The sequence below is a fragment of the Physeter macrocephalus genome, chromosome 14, assembly GCF_002837175.3.
Source record: "Physeter macrocephalus isolate SW-GA chromosome 14, ASM283717v5, whole genome shotgun sequence".
NCBI lineage: Eukaryota > Metazoa > Chordata > Mammalia > Artiodactyla > Physeteridae > Physeter > Physeter macrocephalus.
The window spans coordinates 102,682,928-102,701,523 of record NC_041227.1 but is presented as its reverse complement, the minus strand read 5'-3'; the positions used below and the strand labels follow the sequence as shown (position 1 = coordinate 102,701,523).

The 18,596-nt window shown below is 35.5% G+C and overlaps 1 protein-coding gene across 5 annotated transcripts in view; it reads left to right on the top strand.

Annotated features, from left to right (window-relative positions):
- Positions 1-18,596, top strand: part of CLTC (clathrin heavy chain) — a 66,900-nt gene that overhangs the window by 35,409 nt on the left and 12,895 nt on the right. For all 5 annotated transcript variants that reach the window (XM_028500043.2, XM_028500045.2, XM_007122531.4 and 2 more), the window contains exons 12-30: positions 163-327; positions 474-654; positions 2,087-2,250; positions 6,436-6,561; positions 7,210-7,352; positions 9,059-9,293; positions 11,783-11,905; positions 12,946-13,091; positions 13,323-13,506; positions 13,704-13,896; positions 14,346-14,503; positions 14,703-14,867; positions 14,995-15,102; positions 15,185-15,352; positions 15,490-15,639; positions 15,731-15,862; positions 15,979-16,089; positions 17,327-17,497; positions 17,873-18,094. In XM_028500043.2, the coding sequence (XP_028355844.1) occupies positions 163-327; positions 474-654; positions 2,087-2,250; positions 6,436-6,561; positions 7,210-7,352; positions 9,059-9,293; positions 11,783-11,905; positions 12,946-13,091; positions 13,323-13,506; positions 13,704-13,896; positions 14,346-14,503; positions 14,703-14,867; positions 14,995-15,102; positions 15,185-15,352; positions 15,490-15,639; positions 15,731-15,862; positions 15,979-16,089; positions 17,327-17,497; positions 17,873-18,094 (3,045 nt within the window). The remainder of the gene's footprint in view (positions 1-162; positions 328-473; positions 655-2,086; positions 2,251-6,435; positions 6,562-7,209; positions 7,353-9,058; positions 9,294-11,782; positions 11,906-12,945; positions 13,092-13,322; positions 13,507-13,703; positions 13,897-14,345; positions 14,504-14,702; positions 14,868-14,994; positions 15,103-15,184; positions 15,353-15,489; positions 15,640-15,730; positions 15,863-15,978; positions 16,090-17,326; positions 17,498-17,872; positions 18,095-18,596) is intronic.

The window sequence follows — 18,596 nt, the reverse complement described above, 5'->3', positions numbered from 1 at the left end:
TACTGAGATGCCAATTCCTCGTTTTAGAAAATTTAGCTAACATTCTTCTGTACTTTCTCTCCTTTACCAATTCACTGTTGAATCTTAGTATGTAATCTGCATATGGAGTTACTGATACAAATGGAGTAGTAAAATAAACTCATCCTTTTTATGGTTTTATAGGTCGCAGATGCTATTCTAGGGAATCAGATGTTCACACATTATGACCGGGCTCATATCGCTCAGCTGTGTGAGAAGGCTGGCCTCCTGCAGCGTGCATTAGAACACTTCACTGACTTATATGATATAAAGCGTGCGGTTGTTCATACCCATCTTCTTAACCCTGAGGTATTTTAGGCTCTTACCTAACTATTAGTTATGATTAATTGGTATACCGAAAATGTGTGTGTGTTACTGAATGATAGTAATTTCATACCACCATTAGGTTTAACATTGTTTCATTTATTTATTTACTTATTTATTTTGTCCTCTAGTGGTTAGTGAATTACTTTGGGTCCTTATCAGTAGAAGACTCCCTGGAATGCCTCAGAGCCATGCTATCTGCCAATATTCGTCAGAATCTACAGATCTGTGTGCAAGTGGCTTCTAAGTATCACGAACAACTGTCCACTCAGTCTCTGATTGAACTTTTTGAATCTTTCAAGAGTTTTGAAGGTAATTAGGAGTTTGAGTTGTTTTAAATTATTTAAGGTAGCCAAGAGGGGTATTGTTATACGGACAATGTCATAGGCTATATGGACTTGTCATAGGCTGTTGGAAATTCTTTCTACAAGCTTACTTTGATGGGATATTTTAAGTCTTATTATGCAGTAACTGTGGTCAGGCATATTCTATACCAGGTTCCAGGGACATGCAGTGAAGAAGACTGTCTGCGTGGATATTTTATAGGTGAATTAAAGGCAAAATTTTAAGATACAAATATATGTAGTAGCTTTGTCATAATTGTATAAGATGAAAATACTAATGATCAGGTATGTAATGATTGTGTTTATATTGTCTTACTCTTATAATGGCAAATGCTTCTAGCCAAGGAAATTTTGTGACTTGTCCCTGTAGCAGGTTTTCTCAACCTCAGCAATACAGACATATTGGGCTGGATAATTTGTTGGGTTGGGGGGTACATTTTTGTATGCATGCAGGATATTTAGCAGCATCGCTGGCTTCAGTCCACTGGATGCCAGGAGCATCAGCTCCACCAGTTGTGACCACTAAAATGTCTCCAGACCTTACTCAGTGTGTCCTGGGAAGAAAACCATCTTGCCCCCAGTTGAGAAACACTGTTGTGCTGAGTATTAATGTAATCACTGTTGGTGGCTTTTAGGTTCATTAGCTAAATATCTGGTCTCTGCTTACCTTTTCCTCCCTCTTCTGGTAGTACTGCTCTAGACAGAAGGAATAAGCGATTCCTACTAGTTTTCTTAATTTTTTCAGTTTCTATGTTAACTGTGCACTACATTTATACTGTTCATTCAGTAAAGTAGCCACTGGCCACATGTAGCTTTGTAAATTTAAAGTAATTAAAATTGAATACAATTAAAAATTTAGTTCTTCAGTCACACTAGCTACATTTCAGGTGCTCAGTAGCCACGTGTGGTTAGTGGCTACTGTATTAGTGTAGATATAGAATATTTGCCTCATTACAGAAAATTCTGTTTAACGGCACTGCATTACATTCTTTTTAAGCTACTTTTGTGTGTTTCCTATTAACTGCGTATAGAAAAACACCTGCTATAGTGGACTTCATTTAAAATTTCTCATATGGAATATGGTATGATAATTAGCTTTGATATTAAGTAGCTGTCTCCTATTTCTCAACTACTAGAAAACATCGAATTTTCTGTTCTGTAGGGATGAAAGTACAAATCCATTTATTGAACTGATTAGTGGACTATTTAATATTCTTATTGAGCTTTTTGAGCAACCAGTTTTTATTTGGGACTATTCAGTATAACTGTGTGGGTTTTTTTGCTTGTTTTTTAAATTGAGGTATAATTGACATAATGTTTTTTAATTGCTTAAGTATTTTTCAGGTCTGTCATTCTCAAAGGTACACCTGTGCTTAATTTCAATTATTTGTTTCTTTAAGGTCTTTTTTATTTTCTGGGATCCATTGTTAACTTTAGTCAGGACCCAGATGTGCACTTTAAATATATTCAGGCAGCTTGCAAGACGGGGCAGATCAAAGAAGTAGAAAGAATCTGCAGAGAAAGCAACTGCTATGATCCGGAGCGAGTCAAGAATTTTCTCAAGGTAAGAGTAATGCATTTTCTGGTTGGGTTGAAGATCAGCAGTTCTGCAAGGGTTTGCTCACAGTTTTAAAATATTTTTTTCCCCTAAAAGTGAAATTCTTAGCATTCTCAAATTGTATGCTGAATTATTTCTTCCAAATTTAGTATTCTGTGGTTTCCTTTGAAATAAGGAAGGAAATTGGTAAGTAATACTTAAGAATGACCATCTGTTTAAATGAAGAGAAAAATAACACTATCTCTAAGGAATTTCCTTTCTTTCACTTTAATTTTAGAAGAAAATTTTTGAAAAGTGATTGTAAATGCTCAGCGTTTAGAAAATATCATTTAGGCTCTTTTTGAATATTAAGATCAGCTCGCCCTCAGTGTTATTTTAAGGGGCCTGTATTATATGCAAAGGGTTCTGTTGTGTAAAGGACATAGGTTAATCTCTGTCATCGATTAGCCTAACTCTAGAAACTAAATATTAATCATGTGTAATTCATAAATTGAAGGTACAATCTAACAAAAAAACCCTCAGCTTTGTGACACAAATTTGGTTATAGAGAAGTAAGAACTGCCTGTGTTGGAATGAAGAGTAATGGTTTAAAGATTCTTAGACCTTTACAGCATACCTGAGGGCAGTTAATTTTTGTTTAATGGTTAACTTAACTTTAGCTTTATTCTCATACCTACTAATTGCTTTGTGAGGAAGGTAAGACTTTAAAATTGGCAGTCGTTTATAAAAATTAGGAAAACTACAGAACATTCAGATCCCCCCCAAATACATATTTACATACTTTACATTTATATTAAAAATATATTAAATGATTCCAGAGATTGTATATAAAGTATTTTTTTCTTCTGGAAGAATTTTAGATTGAAACTAAAACCAAAATGTTCATTGTGCAATTTAGTAGGAAAGAACAGGCTTTTCTTACTCCTACACTGATCATTTTAAGATAATCTATAGTTGTTTTAGCTGATTCTTCCGAAGAACTTAATACCTAGATTAAATAGCTAAACCCTTAGTTGTTTTAGTGTAATGATGTAGTTAAAGTGCTGAAGTTGCCCTATGTTTTAGATTGAAAGGTAAGCATTCCCCAAAAGTATAGCTTTATAATGTCTTGGCCATCATGAATATTCCGAGGAGCCTGGCTAGTATATGTTTGAACCCATGACTTCCTGGTGTCAGAAAAAAACATCCAAATGAAAAAGATTTGATACTCTGTGCTTGACTAGTGTACCCATAACACCAGTCCAGTTCCTCCTTTGAGTAACAGTACTGTTTCCTTTTTTAAAAAATACTACCAGATCCACACTGATTTCTTTTTGTTTTCATTAAGCTCTCAGCTTTTATGCTTCAATTGTAATTTCTTGAGCATTGGGTTGTAATATTTGAGTTATCATATATATGTAAAGCAGGACTAAATTAACTCTTTTCACCTAATTATGATGAACTTGAGCTTCATAAAAAACCCTCTGGAAACTAGGATGTGGCAGTCTTACATTGCTTAGCCCATGAGATCTAATTAGATGAGGAATCCCCCTCCACACTTGTGAATTGGATGCAAGTCTAATAGACGAGAGTGGATGTGAATTATGGGCTTTTGAAAAGTCAGACCTGGTTCAAATTCCTTTTCTTTCTATAAAGCTGTTAACCTCAGGCCAGTTAACTAAGGTGCCTCAGCCTTGGTTTCTTCAACCACAAGCTGTGTTTATCAAATACCTTGTATGCCATAGGTGTTCAAGTGATAACCGTGGTTAATAAGCTGTGTTGGTGGGCCTTGGAAATAAGATATTGTCAGCCTTTCTAGCAGGCAAGTTTTGTTTCTTTTTGGTTTTAAGTTATTCCTGACTCCTTGAAGGAATTTTAATACCAGCCTGAGTTAGAGGAAAAAACCTAGTCTCTTATCATTAAATAATCTGAGATGGGAGCTCAGTGCTAATGTGCTACTATTGGATATTCAGCCTTTCACCCCAGTAATGAGAATAAACATACTAAACCATTTACTCACTTTCCTATTGATCTGTAGTTTGTAGCGGCATGCTACATTTCATCATCACTGTTATTAAACTTCATTTTGGAGTTACTAGCTGTATTATAACTGGTGTTGTATGCAAACTGATAATAAGAAAAATACTTCTCTGAATCTAATCTTGAACATTAGCCAAGTGCCAATTACATGCTAGCCACCAGGAATACAGAGATTGATAGAATATGAATTCTCCTTTAAAGTAGCCTGTAAGCAGGATGAAATGGTGTCAGTAGCATTATTTGGCTCGTAGCATGATGAAATGGTGTCAGTAGCATTATTTGGCTCATGCCCTAACCTTGTGGAACTGTAGCCTTGCATAGAAAATGTAAAACTGTTCTTCAGACCCATGGCTCTTGCTACCTTTGATCTTATTTTCCAGGTTTTGTTTCCACCTCACTGGCCTGCTTGCTATTCCTGGAACTCCCCAAACCCTCTCCTGCCCCAGGGCCTTTGCTTGTGCCCTTTCCCACTTTCCTCTCAGACCTTCATGACCTGCTCCCTTACCTTCTTTCAGATTTCCAGTCAAATATCACGAGTAAGGATGTCTCAGATTACCCTGTCTAAAATAAAATCTGTTCCTGTTCCATCCTCACTTCCCCCTTATCTTGTTCTCTTTTTCTTTATAACACTTAGCGTTGTCTCTTCCCACTAGAATGTAAGTCTCTTTGGGGAATGCTTACTTTGTTCCCTGCTATATCTCCAAACTTTATGTTTAAGAAAACCTGAATATGTTTATATAATTGCAATTTTGATCCTAAAATCGCTAATCATAATACCTAAAGGGTAACCTTTAAATAAAAATTTAAAATATTAATAGCATTATTATTTGCATATATGAAATCATATGCAAATTTAGGTAATCAAGAAAGTATCCCAGTTTTTGTCTGCTTTTTTCAAATTTAAATTTTCTTTGTGAATACAGATAGTTGTCTTTTGCAGCAGAAATCTTAAACCACCCACGCGTGAGACTAGAATACCTAAGTAATCTTAGACTACTTGCCAAGTATGTTTTCTCCCTAAGTGGTAAACTGCAGAAGGTAATATTTTATATGAATATTAAACAAGATAAATAGGTAGATCAAACATTCTCTTTAGAAATGATTATAGCAGCTGGTAGTACAGAGTTTCCATGGTGCTAAATAATACTTGCTTTAGACTTTCCTTGATGGGAAAAATCTGCAGCTGGACTTCCACTTCAGATTTACAGCCATTTTGTTGTTTTTTAAATTCAGGATTTCTTACGACTCCAGATTTAGTTTAGTGTTCTCTGAACACTTCATAGACTAATTATAATTGTTTATAATTGGGTGGCTTATAAGTGCTAGACTTAGGATTTATTCTAACCTTGCAAATAACGTTTTTTGTGGCTGTCATTGAGGAAAGTCCTGTCCTGCTTAGTTCTTCTTCAGTAGACAATCCATAGAGGAATCATTTACTGAGGAATGTTTCACTGTGTATAAATGAATTCCTGATGGAAACTGTTGTTTTTTGTGCTTTACCTAATGTCTGTGGAATGTAACAGGACATGTATCAGGTAAATGCCCAGTACAGGTGTTACCTACCTGTCTATAACATCTATGTCAATCTGTAAGTAGGATTATAACTTGGTATTTGTAATGGTAAAAGTAGTTGGCAATTTAAAGATGCTTTAAATGCTTTTTATCTTTTAAACCTTTTTTTTTTAATAGCAACATGTGGTATATTTAAATTCATGGCCATCGCTATCATGCTTCTCCTTGTAGGCTTTATTATAACAGTGTTAGAAGACGGCCACATAGATTGGAATGGGGAGGGGTAAAAAACAAGGCATCAGTTTAAAACAAATGTGAGCCAATACGCCTAATTTTGACAGTGTGACTATACCTCTTAAATCAACTACAAATTCAGTTGTTACTATTAATGAAAGTCCCAGTGTGATGATTTTATATTCTGAGTGCCACTGATGGCTCACAAGTCTTGTTACTTTTTTTGTAAAGGATTATATGTGGGCAGGACCTGGTATTTTGCTGTGACTCTAGGTATTCATAAAAATTTATGGAGACTGGGTTGGGCACTTCTAAGAATAGCCAAGTTTATGTGAGCCTCTCCTACAAGTGTAGAACAGATTCTCATATTTTACATTGATAACCTCACAGAAGAAGAAAATTAAGGTTTCTTTTTTTTTTTTCCAGGAAGCAAAGCTAACAGATCAATTACCACTTATCATTGTGTGTGATCGATTTGACTTTGTCCATGATTTGGTGCTCTATTTATATAGAAATAATCTTCAAAAGTATATAGAGATATATGTACAGAAGGTAAGTAATACTTAGATAACTTTAAAATATAATCTTGTAGATTTTACTTCTCACACTGGAAATCTTCATCCTTTTGAAACTCTGTGTCCAGTAAGAGTGGTCTGCTACAATGGCTTTCAACATTTTTTTTTCCAGCAGAATCCTTTCTTTGATTAAAATTTTAAGTGCATTCCAAGTAGGTAAAACAAAACAGAACTGCTGTAGTTGAAAAAATTGAGTGGCCTACACCCTACTTATTTGATAGCCCCTGAGGTATCCGTATGGAGGCCATAGGCTGCAAAGCATAGTATTAAAACCATCTTAAATAAAGATATTAGAAACTTTACCTTCTAACTCCAGAAATAGAAAGGCAGTTTTGCTATGATGGAGGCCTTTTTACCAGATAATGTTTTCACAGTCATTCTGTGACTTTAGCTTCTTTGGACTTCTTTGTCCTTTGGAGCAATGCTGAAGTAATTAATTAACCAAGGCAGACTTCCTGCTAAATTTCTTTGTCTAGTTGTAAATTTAGACTTAGCTTATTACTGAATTTTAAAACTGAGCTTGAAGAGGGAAATGAGTTTTATTTTTTAAAACTCCTTTTGGTTTTACTTATTAGTAACGTAATGACATTCTTCTTCTTTTTTTTTTTTTTTTTTTAAACCATAGGTGAATCCAAGTCGACTTCCTGTGGTTATTGGAGGATTACTTGATGTTGATTGCTCTGAAGATGTCATTAAAAACTTGATTCTTGTTGTAAGAGGTCAATTCTCTACTGATGAGCTTGTCGCTGAGGTTGAAAAAAGAAACAGGTGTAGTACTGTTTTAATCTTCATAACTAAAGATAAATTATTAGTCTCTTTTAGCTTGGTAATGAATAGAAGTATAACCTGTCAGTTAAAAGCTACTCAGTAACTCATGGACCTTAATTCCCTGGAGATACCTAATTTAGAAGTGATAAGCTAGCTGTAGCTTGCTCTATTTCTGAAAAAAAATCTGTTTTCTGAACTATTACAGCTGTCATATAGAATATCTGTTAATCTAGTTGATCATCTTCTTTGCATGTTTATACACAGAGTCAAACCACGTAGCTATATGTTTTTAATGTAAACTATGTAAAAAGCCTCCTTTTGGTTAGGTATGATACCACCATATTTAATAACTAATTCTCTGATAAATTCTTCTCAAGCATGACAAAAGAAAAGAGTTCCCTGTGTAACTCTGGGTTAAACTCATTTTTAAGTTGAACCTTGATATGATAATATGAATTATGAATTTCCAGTAGAGGAGAACTTAGTGTGAGTGCTTCTAATACTTTTACTGTGAAGTCTTTTTTTAGCTGGGACATTTTGTGTTCAGAAAGTGCTGACATAGTAAATGAGGTTAGTGGGTTGGTATAGTAGTAGGAGGTTGGTATAATAGTAGGAGGTTACTCTAGCTATGAAAAGATTATCAAGAATGGGGTTTAATTTAACCTGAGGTGGTACAGGTGTTCTGCTAATGGTATTCATAGAATTTATATCTGAATGTTTCAAACATTCAGAAAATGTTTGAGAAATTCTACAGTTAAGGACAATGGAGATGTAGAATATAATACTGATTTTTTTAAAGTATGAGACTAAAGTGATTATAGGTTGTAACAATTTTGTTACTTAAACCCTGGTAAAAGAGTGTTGGTCATCTGGACCATTGAAATATAAGCTATAACTTAGCAAAACCATGGCCCTTGGTGGAGTGATTGTATGACTGCTAGAGGTATTAAAGCTAGAGTTTCTAAAGCTACCAGATTTTGTTCCCAGTATATATTTAGGGTACTGTTTCTTTTGGCTTTAGGTAATGTTGTATGTTACTTGCGTTAAAATTAAAAGGAACCTCAGATGATCAGGCCTATTTTTTCATACCACATCTCTATCCTACTCCTAAACAAAACTTATCCAAAGTCCAGCCATTTTGTCCAGTTTTAAGAACAATCTGTGAACCTATCATCTTTTTTTTCTATATCCTGTGTAGATAATGTAGCAGACAGATCTGGGAGAGTATGAAAGACAGTCTTATATATACCTTATGTGTAATCTTGGGCAAATCATTTAACCATCTCCAAGTCTTAGTTTCACAATTTGTAGTAGGCATGTTGAGAATTCAAAATAGTGTATGGAAAAGTACATTATAGACTGTAAGGTACTTACATAGTGTGTCAAGAATGTGCTATTTATAATATAATATGTGTATATGTGGGGTTTTTTTGTGTGTTTCTTTTCCTTTTTTTTTTTTTTTTTTTTTTTTTTTTTACTAGAATGAAACTGCTTCTGCCTTGGCTGGAGGATCTCCAAGTCTTAGTTTCACAATTTGTAGTAGGCATGTTGAGAATTCAAAATAGTGTATGGAAAAGTACATTATAGACTGTAAGGTACTTACATAGTGTGTCAAGAATGTGCTATTTATAATATAATATGTGTATATGTGGGGTTTTTTTGTGTGTTTCTTTTCCTTTTTTTTTTTTTTTTTTTTTTTTTACTAGATTGAAACTGCTTCTGCCTTGGCTGGAGGCTAGAATTCATGAGGGCTGTGAAGAGCCTGCTACTCACAATGCTTTAGCCAAAATCTACATAGACAGTAATAACAACCCAGAGCGATTTCTTCGGGAAAATCCTTATTATGACAGTCGTGTTGTTGGAAAGTATTGTGAGAAGAGAGATCCACATCTAGCCTGTGTTGCTTATGAACGTGGCCAGTGTGATCTGGAACTTATTAATGTGAGTACTGCTAGCTGAACGTGTACAGAGAAGACTGCATTTTTTTTTTTTTTCCAAAATAAATTTATTTATTTATTTTTGGCTGTGTTGGGTCTTCGTTGCTGCGCGCAGGCTTTCTCTAGTTGTGGCGAGCGGTGCTGCTCTTCATTGCGGTGCACAGGCTTCTCATCGTGGTGGCTTCTCTTGTTGCGGAGCACGGGCTCTAGGCACACAGGCTTCAGTAGTTGTGGCTCGCAGGCTCTAGAGCACAGGCTCAGTAGTTGTGGTGCACAGGCTTAGTTGCTCCGCAGCATGTGGGATCTTCCCGGATCGAACCCGTGTCTCCTGCATTGGCAGGTGGACTCTTAACCACTGTGCCACCAGGGAGGTTCCAAGACTGCATTTTTTAAAAACCTATTATATAATGTTGGATTAGTGAATTTTGAGAGTTTCAGAGTGGTTTTAGGTAATATGGAGCATCTTTGGAAGATACATGCTTTTTAAAAAAACTTTGCTGATAATTATGAACTTAAACTGGCCAAAGTAGTTGATTAAGCTTATATTCTCCCATTAACATTTAACCCCACTAGTTTTATCACTTATGTTCTCATACACTCATATGTACACACATATATGTATATATGTTTATATATATGTGTATGTATGTATAGACACATCTAAATTTTTAACCATATGAGAATAAATTGCATACCTCATGGCCTTATACCTCTTCATTGTGTATTTATTAGGAATAAGGATATTCTCTTTCATAACCACATTGTAGATGGCAACTCAGTCAGTCTGACACCAGTAGAATACTTTTTACAGTCTGTTTTATTCCAGTTTTGTCAATTGACCCAATAATGTCCTTTAAAAGAAATTTTTTCCCTCCAGTCTAGGATTACATATTGCATGTAGTTGTCGTATCCATCTTGTCTCTTTTAATCCGAAACAATTCTTCACACTTTCTTTGTCTTTTATTGACAGACATAATTGTAAAAGTAGTCTTTTTCTCTATTTGTAACTTTTTATTGAGGTAAAATTCACATTACATTAACCATTTGAAAGTGAACAATTCAGTGGCAGTTAGTACATTTACAATGTTGTATAATCACTACACCTCTCTCTAGTTCCAAGTTTTCATCACCTCATGAGGAAATCCAGTACTCAGTAAGCAGTTGCTCCACATTCCCTGCCTCCTTCCAGCCCCTGACAACCTCCAAACTGCCTTCCGTCTCTGTGGATTCACCTATTCTGTATATTTCTTATAAATGAAAAGTCTTTTTTTAAAAAATAGAATGTTCTTCACTTTGAGTTTCTCTTATCGTTCCTCCTGATTAGATTTAGATTGTACGTTTCCATCCAAAATTTATTACTTAAGTGATGTTTTGTTTTTCTCATGCTATAACATGCAGAAGCACCTAATGGCCTGTTGTCCTTCATTTTGGGGGTCACTTTTTATCAAGTTGTCAGTTTCCCCTATTGTATAAATATATTTCCCCTTGCAGATATTAAGTAGTTTGTGAGGAGACATTTAAGACAATGCGAGTATCCTACTGTGTGTGTGTGTGTGTGTGTGTGTGTGTGTGTGTGTGTTTAAGTATGGCTCCCCTGCCCCCCAGTTTTGAATCTATTGATTCTTATTCAACCATTCTTAATGTGTTGGTTGCAAAATAACAATTTTCCAGCTTTATCCCTTTCTCCACATTTATCAGTCAGCACGCATTTATTCATGCACTCATGAGTTCTGTGGGTTATAATCCATTGTTTTGATTTTGAAATTACTCCAGTTTTGACTGATGAAAACCCCATCAGCCTGCCTCTCATGGCTTTGTGTCGTGGTCTCATTGCTCTTGGAGCACTTCTTTGTTACCTGGCCCAACAAGTTATACCATGCTCATTTTATACCCTCCCCAGCCCTGGATCATTCATTTTTCTGGGGAACTTTGATCCCTTTTAGTGAGGAGTACCATTAGAAACCCAGATCTAGGCTCTAGGTATATTTCCTTCCAGGGTCTTTCAGTGGTCAGAGCTAGGAAATAATGCATCTATGTACATACACATTCATATATAAATATATGTATGCATATACACATGGGAAAATAAACACACAAGAATAGTTAGTAAAACACTGAAAAGAAAGCTATGAAGGTGCACTAGCCCTACCAATTATTAAAGCACATTACAGAGCCTCTATAATTAAAACTTGGCATCCTGGTGCATGAATAGATAGTCCAGTAGAGTAGAATATGAAGTCCAAATATAGATCCCACATCAGGGTGCTTTTTAAAAGCCTCCAAAAATTAAGTATGTTTTTTCTGTTGATTGAATTTTAATAAGAAAAATATGGTTGTGACCTATTAAAGATACATGTAAAAGTAATGGATTTTTTTTTTTGCTATAAAAAATAATCAAGATATAATGATAGGAAATAACCTTTTAAAAGTAAAGTCAGCCTATAAAAAGGTTTTATCTTTTACCATGAAATTAATCTTTAATATCTCATTTAGGTTTGCAATGAGAATTCCCTCTTCAAAAGTCTTTCCCGCTATCTGGTACGGCGAAAGGATCCAGAACTGTGGGGTAGTGTGCTGCTGGAAAGCAATCCTTACAGGAGACCCCTCATTGATCAGGTAAAATTGGCAAATGTGTTTAAGGCTCATCTTTTTAACTATGAATAAAACCTTTTGCCTCATCATATACCAAATATACTCAAATGGATCATATTTAACTATGAGAGATGGCAGTAAAAAGTAGAAGAAAATAAAAATTGTACTAAAATATATATATATCATAAATGTTAACAAAAGTGAAATATATCTTCTCTAAGAAAATACATCCCGAAAGAGAGAATTTAATTATATGAGACTTCCTCAATTCATCATAGTTAAAAGGATAACAATAAATTAAACATTTAATAAAATGAATAAGAATTGCAATTTATTAATACCTGAGAAGTGACTCAGTTGATTAGAAACATTCAAGACAGTGGTAAATCAGCAAAGGATAAGAATTGGTGAGAAAATACAAATGACCTAGTGGGTAAATGTTAAATAAATCTCAATAGAGTAAGCATAGACCTGCAAAGGAGATGCGGGTTTTTATATCTATATAAAAATTGAAAACATTTTTTAAAACCTTAAAAATTGAAGGTTGTTAATAATGGTTCTTAAATTGTTGGTAGAAGTATAAATATAGAAGAGAATAAATTGAAGAATATTAATTTTTCATTCTTAGGAAGCATTTCTAAGGAAAATTCCCAAGTTAATGCAAAGCTTCCTAGAAAAAATGTTCATTGGTGCATCTGGGAACTATGCAAATAGCCAGAAATAGAGGAATTACTGAGTATATAATGCCACATCTGTATGGTTGAATTGTATGTAACCATTAAAGTGATAATGAGGAGTGGTTATTATGGATAATATTTTAATCCGGGAAAAGATGGAAATTATGTAATTAGGGTGATTTTTTTTCAAGAGAACGAAGGTATACATGTTACAGGTATATGTGGATTTATGTAAAAAGACCTTTGGGTGGTAAATATAAAGGTATTTTATCTTGTTCCTTCTTCTCTGCCTATTTCATTTTCTACTGAGGCCAGCTTATTCTTATTAGATAATATCATCAAAACCACCTTGACTCTCAGTACTTATTCCCTGTATATCCTCTGCAGGTTGTACAGACAGCCTTGTCTGAGACTCAGGACCCTGAAGAAGTGTCAGTAACTGTCAAGGCTTTTATGACTGCAGACCTTCCTAATGAACTCATTGAACTGCTGGAGAAAATTGTCCTTGATAACTCTGTATTCAGTGAACACAGGTATCCTGTGAAGAGGGGTCTGTTGGCTCTTTATAGTTAGTCTTTAATTATAGCCTGTCAGTTTGGAGAAGGAACAGAGACAAAGATTAGAGAATGTTGTCTAAATTCTCACTTTTCTAATACCCTCTTGTCAGCCTACCTCCTGAGGCAAAATACTCTTTAGCTGCAGTGTTTATTCTTCATGACTAATGAGCTTTTCAAACATTGCATTCAAATCTTTCTTTCTTAAAGGAATCTGCAAAACCTCCTCATCCTCACTGCAATCAAGGCTGACCGTACCCGTGTTATGGAATATATTAACCGCCTGGATAATTATGATGCCCCAGATATTGCCAATATCGCCATCAGCAATGAGCTGTTTGAAGAAGCATTTGCCATTTTTCGGAAATTTGACGTCAATACTTCAGCAGTGCAGGTAAATCTACAGATTACCTGAGTTGATTTACTAAATGTAATACCTTCTCTTGATTCAGTGTATGTATTGTCCTGTGAGAATGGGCATAATTTATTGCTGTGGCAATAGAAGAGCAATAAAATCCTAACCGTTTAAATGTAATTGCTGTGTGGTAAGAGTCATTGTACTGTAACTCTGATTAAAAATTGGTTGCCTAGGTCTTGATCGAACATATTGGAAACTTAGATCGGGCATATGAGTTTGCTGAACGCTGCAATGAACCTGCAGTCTGGAGTCAGCTCGCAAAAGCCCAGCTGCAGAAAGGAATGGTGAAAGAAGCCATTGATTCTTACATCAAAGCAGATGATCCTTCATCCTACATGGAAGTTGTTCAGGCTGCCAATACTAGTGGTATGACTTCTCACTTTTATGTGTTTGCCACCTCAGAAAATGTACCTAAGCTAAGCATTAAATTATATGTCTGTTCTGTATTAAGTAGGAGTTAGAGACTGCATGGCTGTTTGCCCTCCGTCTTAGTTCAGTTAAAGAGAGTCTGTGTTTTGTGAATTTAAAAGCTCCATGGGGAAGTTTAATTTTCTGTTTTGCAGTCTCAAAATTCTCATCTATCTCTAATCCGATAACTTTAAGGAAAAAGGGGATTCAGCTATTCATTTGGTCAGTAATAATGCAGAGGCATAATAGAAGTTTCACTATTTTGATGCCTTTCACTGTTTATATTTGTTATTCTCTATACTGTCTCTTTGAAAGGGAAATTAATAGCAATTCTCATTTGCTTCAGTGAAAAGATAAATGTTGGTATGTTAGTGTTTGAATTTACTTATTTGTTTTTCTATACCTAGGAAACTGGGAAGAACTGGTGAAGTACTTGCAGATGGCCCGTAAGAAGGCTCGTGAATCCTATGTGGAGACAGAATTGATATTTGCACTGGCTAAAACAAACCGCCTCGCAGAGTTAGAAGAGTTCATCAATGGGCCAAATAACGCTCATATCCAGCAAGTGGGTTTCCTGTTCTGATTTTTTTTTTTTTTAGGAGTGTAAAAATAGTTGAGCAACTTCATTAGCTTAGTAAGATCAACAAGTGGCAACTGAAAGTTTCTAAGGAAAAATATTGTTTCTTAGTATTACATTGAGTTGTAACTTTGGAAAGAAGATTGAGTTTAGGCTTACTGAAAATGGTTTTTGTTTTTTTTTTCAGGTTGGTGACCGCTGTTATGATGAAAAAATGTATGATGCTGCTAAGTTGTTGTACAATAATGTTTCCAATTTTGGACGCTTGGCATCTACTCTGGTTCATCTGGGTGAATATCAGGCAGCTGTTGATGGAGCTAGGAAAGCTAATAGTACTCGAACATGGAAAGAGGTAATCTAAACAACAGTTTGAGTGAAGAATTAAGATGCTATTTAGGAATGTTCTTTAAACTGATTAATTGAATTAACCAGCCATGTTTACACTTGAGTTCACATAACTGCAATTTTTTTAATTGTAGGTCTGCTTTGCCTGTGTAGATGGGAAAGAGTTCCGTCTCGCTCAGATGTGTGGACTTCATATTGTAGTACATGCAGATGAATTGGAGGAACTTATCAACTACTATCAGGTAATGAACTGAGTCTTTTGTATTAACTGAGATCTTTTGCCACAGATATTCTTGTCTTTAATTGCATTTTTCTCTTATTTAGGATCGTGGATATTTTGAAGAGCTGATAACCATGTTGGAAGCAGCACTGGGACTTGAGCGAGCTCATATGGGGATGTTCACCGAATTAGCTATTCTGTACTCTAAGTTTAAGCCACAGAAAATGAGGGAGCACCTGGAGCTGTTCTGGTCCAGAGTGAATATTCCTAAGGTAACCAACCTTTAATTGTAAGGCAACTCTATAGCTAAAACGAATACTTTAATTTTAATTTAAAAAAAGTTTTTTTTGCTATTAATTAGAATTAGAGACCCCTATCTATCTAAAGCAATTAAATCTTTCTTATGCAGGTGCTAAGAGCTGCAGAACAAGCTCATCTTTGGGCAGAATTGGTGTTTTTGTATGACAAGTACGAAGAATATGATAATGCCATAATTACCATGATGAATCATCCGACTGATGCGTGGAAAGAAGGGCAGTTCAAAGATATCATTACCAAGGTGTGTACCTTCTTCAGAAGAGAAAGTCTTCAGAAAGAGAAAGCTCATTAGGAAGTAACTCTACCTCATGTATGGAGTTTTGCTGTTTCAGGTTGCCAACGTGGAACTATACTACAGAGCAATACAATTCTACTTAGAATTCAAGCCACTGTTGTTAAATGATTTGCTGATGGTGCTGTCTCCACGGTTGGATCATACTCGTGCAGTCAATTATTTCAGCAAGGTAATAATTTTTAAAACCTCAAAACTTCATAGCAAGGAGCTAAGACATTCTTGGATAACTTTTGTCCATGGAACTTTAGCAGTGTACGACATTTGTAACAAACTCTTATTTTAAAGGTTAAACAGCTACCACTGGTGAAACCATATTTGCGTTCAGTCCAGAACCACAACAACAAATCTGTGAATGAATCACTGAACAACCTCTTTATTACAGAAGAAGATTATCAGGTAAAACTTTTTGGTTCTTTCAAGTATTCTCAAAACTCAGGTTATCATTGAGTTGTAAAGTTGGTATGTTCTGCAGAAAAAAAAAAGCCCATTGGGGCTTCCCTGGTGGCGCAGTGGTTGAGAATCTGCCTGCCAGTGCAGGGTACATGGGTTCGAGCCCTGGTCTGGGAAGATCCCACATGCCGCAGAGCAACTGGGCCCGTGAGCCACAGCTACTGAGCCTGCGCGTCTGGAGCCTGTGCTCCGCAACAAAAGAGGCTGCGACAGTGAGAGGCCCGCACACTGCGATGAAGAGTGGCCACCGCTCGCCGCAACTAGAGAAAGCCCTTGCACAGAAACGAAGACCCAACACAGCCAAAAAAATAAATAAATTTATTTAAAAAAAAAAAAAAAAAAGCCCATCATCCCTTAGGACTGTAAATAGTAGGTACTTGAGTGCCACGGATCTAAATTTAGTGAAGTTTTCAGGATTGGTAAATCTGATGTCTCCTAATTAAATGCCACGTTTGCAGAATTCTGCTTAGATCATGTCCAAGTTAATACTTTAGAAAAATACCTAAACATCTAGACTGTAGATTGAGTTGAAAGTTTTTGAGCTCTTAAACTAGTCCATAAAACTTTCACAGTATTAACTCTTTTAGTCACTCTTTTTCTTGCCCAAGAGCATATTAGTACCTGTCTTTTAGTAAACTTTCCCTTGTGAAGGATTTTGCAAAAACAAAATTAAAGTTAAGGTTAAGCTAGTTGCCTTTGTCTTTCTCTTACTGTCAACATGGTTTTCTTTCAGTCTCAGATCCCATGCTGATCTCTATGACTGAATATCATGTTGAGTTGTATCAGGAGTTTACCTAGAGCATAAAACCCTCCAAATTACAAATCCTTCCAATTTCATAACCATTCAGGTTAGTCCTTGATACTGAAAACTTTGGAGAAAAAATTGTACCTTTTAGAAATTTTATAGTGCCTTGAAGGACTTCATTGTTAAACAGTTAGATTGAGGAATGTTGATACTTGTTCATATTACAACTTTGCGGTTTGATTCTTGAATCTAGGCTGTTGTATTACAATAATGGCTCATTGATCAAGTCATACATATATATCATGTAAGGTATTGATCATATTACATACAGTCAGTCATATACAGTAATGGCTCATTCATCAAGAACGATGGGACATAAAATTTAAGCTAAAGTGAAATACTGGTTTGGGATTTGAATGGCTTTGTTTATTTTTTAAGGCTCTTCGAACATCGATAGATGCTTATGACAACTTTGACAATATCTCGCTTGCTCAGCGTTTGGAAAAACATGAACTCATTGAGTTCAGAAGAATTGCTGCTTATCTCTTCAAAGGCAACAATCGCTGGAAACAGAGTGTGGAGCTGTGCAAGAAAGATAGCCTGTACAAGGTGAATAAAGTTGGTGGGGGTGGGGCTCTTAAGCCAAATACTAGATGATCTGTGTTAACCCTGGAATGGTATATTATAAGTGGTTATGGTCTATAAACGTATTAGTTTTTGCAAGTATGAGAACTGCCTTTAAGCTCCTGCTTGAGGAGGTGATAATTAAGTCGATTTCTTGATTCTGGAGGCTGTCTTATGTTTATGTCAAACGTCTGTTTGTTTTAAAAAAAAAAAATGCTTTACCCTGTCTTTTCCTTTTCTTTCAGGAAATCCTTAATTTAAATGATATAACTGGGAGGTTTTTTCCCCATTGTATTACTTAGTTTACCAGTTCAGTGTATTTGAATTTAATGTTTGGCCTTCATCCTTTCCTTTAAATAGGATGCAATGCAGTATGCCTCTGAATCTAAAGATACTGAGTTGGCTGAAGAACTCCTACAGTGGTTTTTGCAGGAAGAAAAAAGAGAGTGCTTTGGAGCTTGTCTCTTTACTTGTTATGATCTTTTAAGGCCAGATGTTGTCCTGGAAACTGCATGGAGGCACAATATCATGGATTTTGCCATGCCCTATTTCATCCAGGTCATGAAGGAATACCTGACAAAGGTAATGGCATCTCTGAGAACTAATTATCTTGAGGTTATGTAAAATTCCATGTACGGATTTTGTTTTCAAATGTTTTTTTCTCTAGTAGAAGTAATTTAGTTGATCATAAAATATTCCTATCCTCCAGTAATTTTTAATATCTGACAAATGACATTGAATGGAAAGGGAATTCAAACATACCTCGTCAGAATGTTTACCCTCAGAATACCTCAGAATGTATTTCTGAGGGGCGAATAGTATTATGTCCATGTTGTGTGGGTTTTTTGTTATTTTTTTTTTAACGTTTGATAGAAACCTTTTTGTCAAAATAATGTCTTCCTCAAATCAATTCTTGTAACTCAGATGACCATAACTTAGTAGTGTAGATTCCCTTCTGTTTGGTTGGTTCTTGACTTTAATATGTATGTCTGTTTCCCCTAGGGAAGCTACACCTATATTCTTTTCTTTTTTTTTCTTTTTTTTTTTTTTGCGGTACGCGGGCCTCTCACTGTGTGGCCTCTCC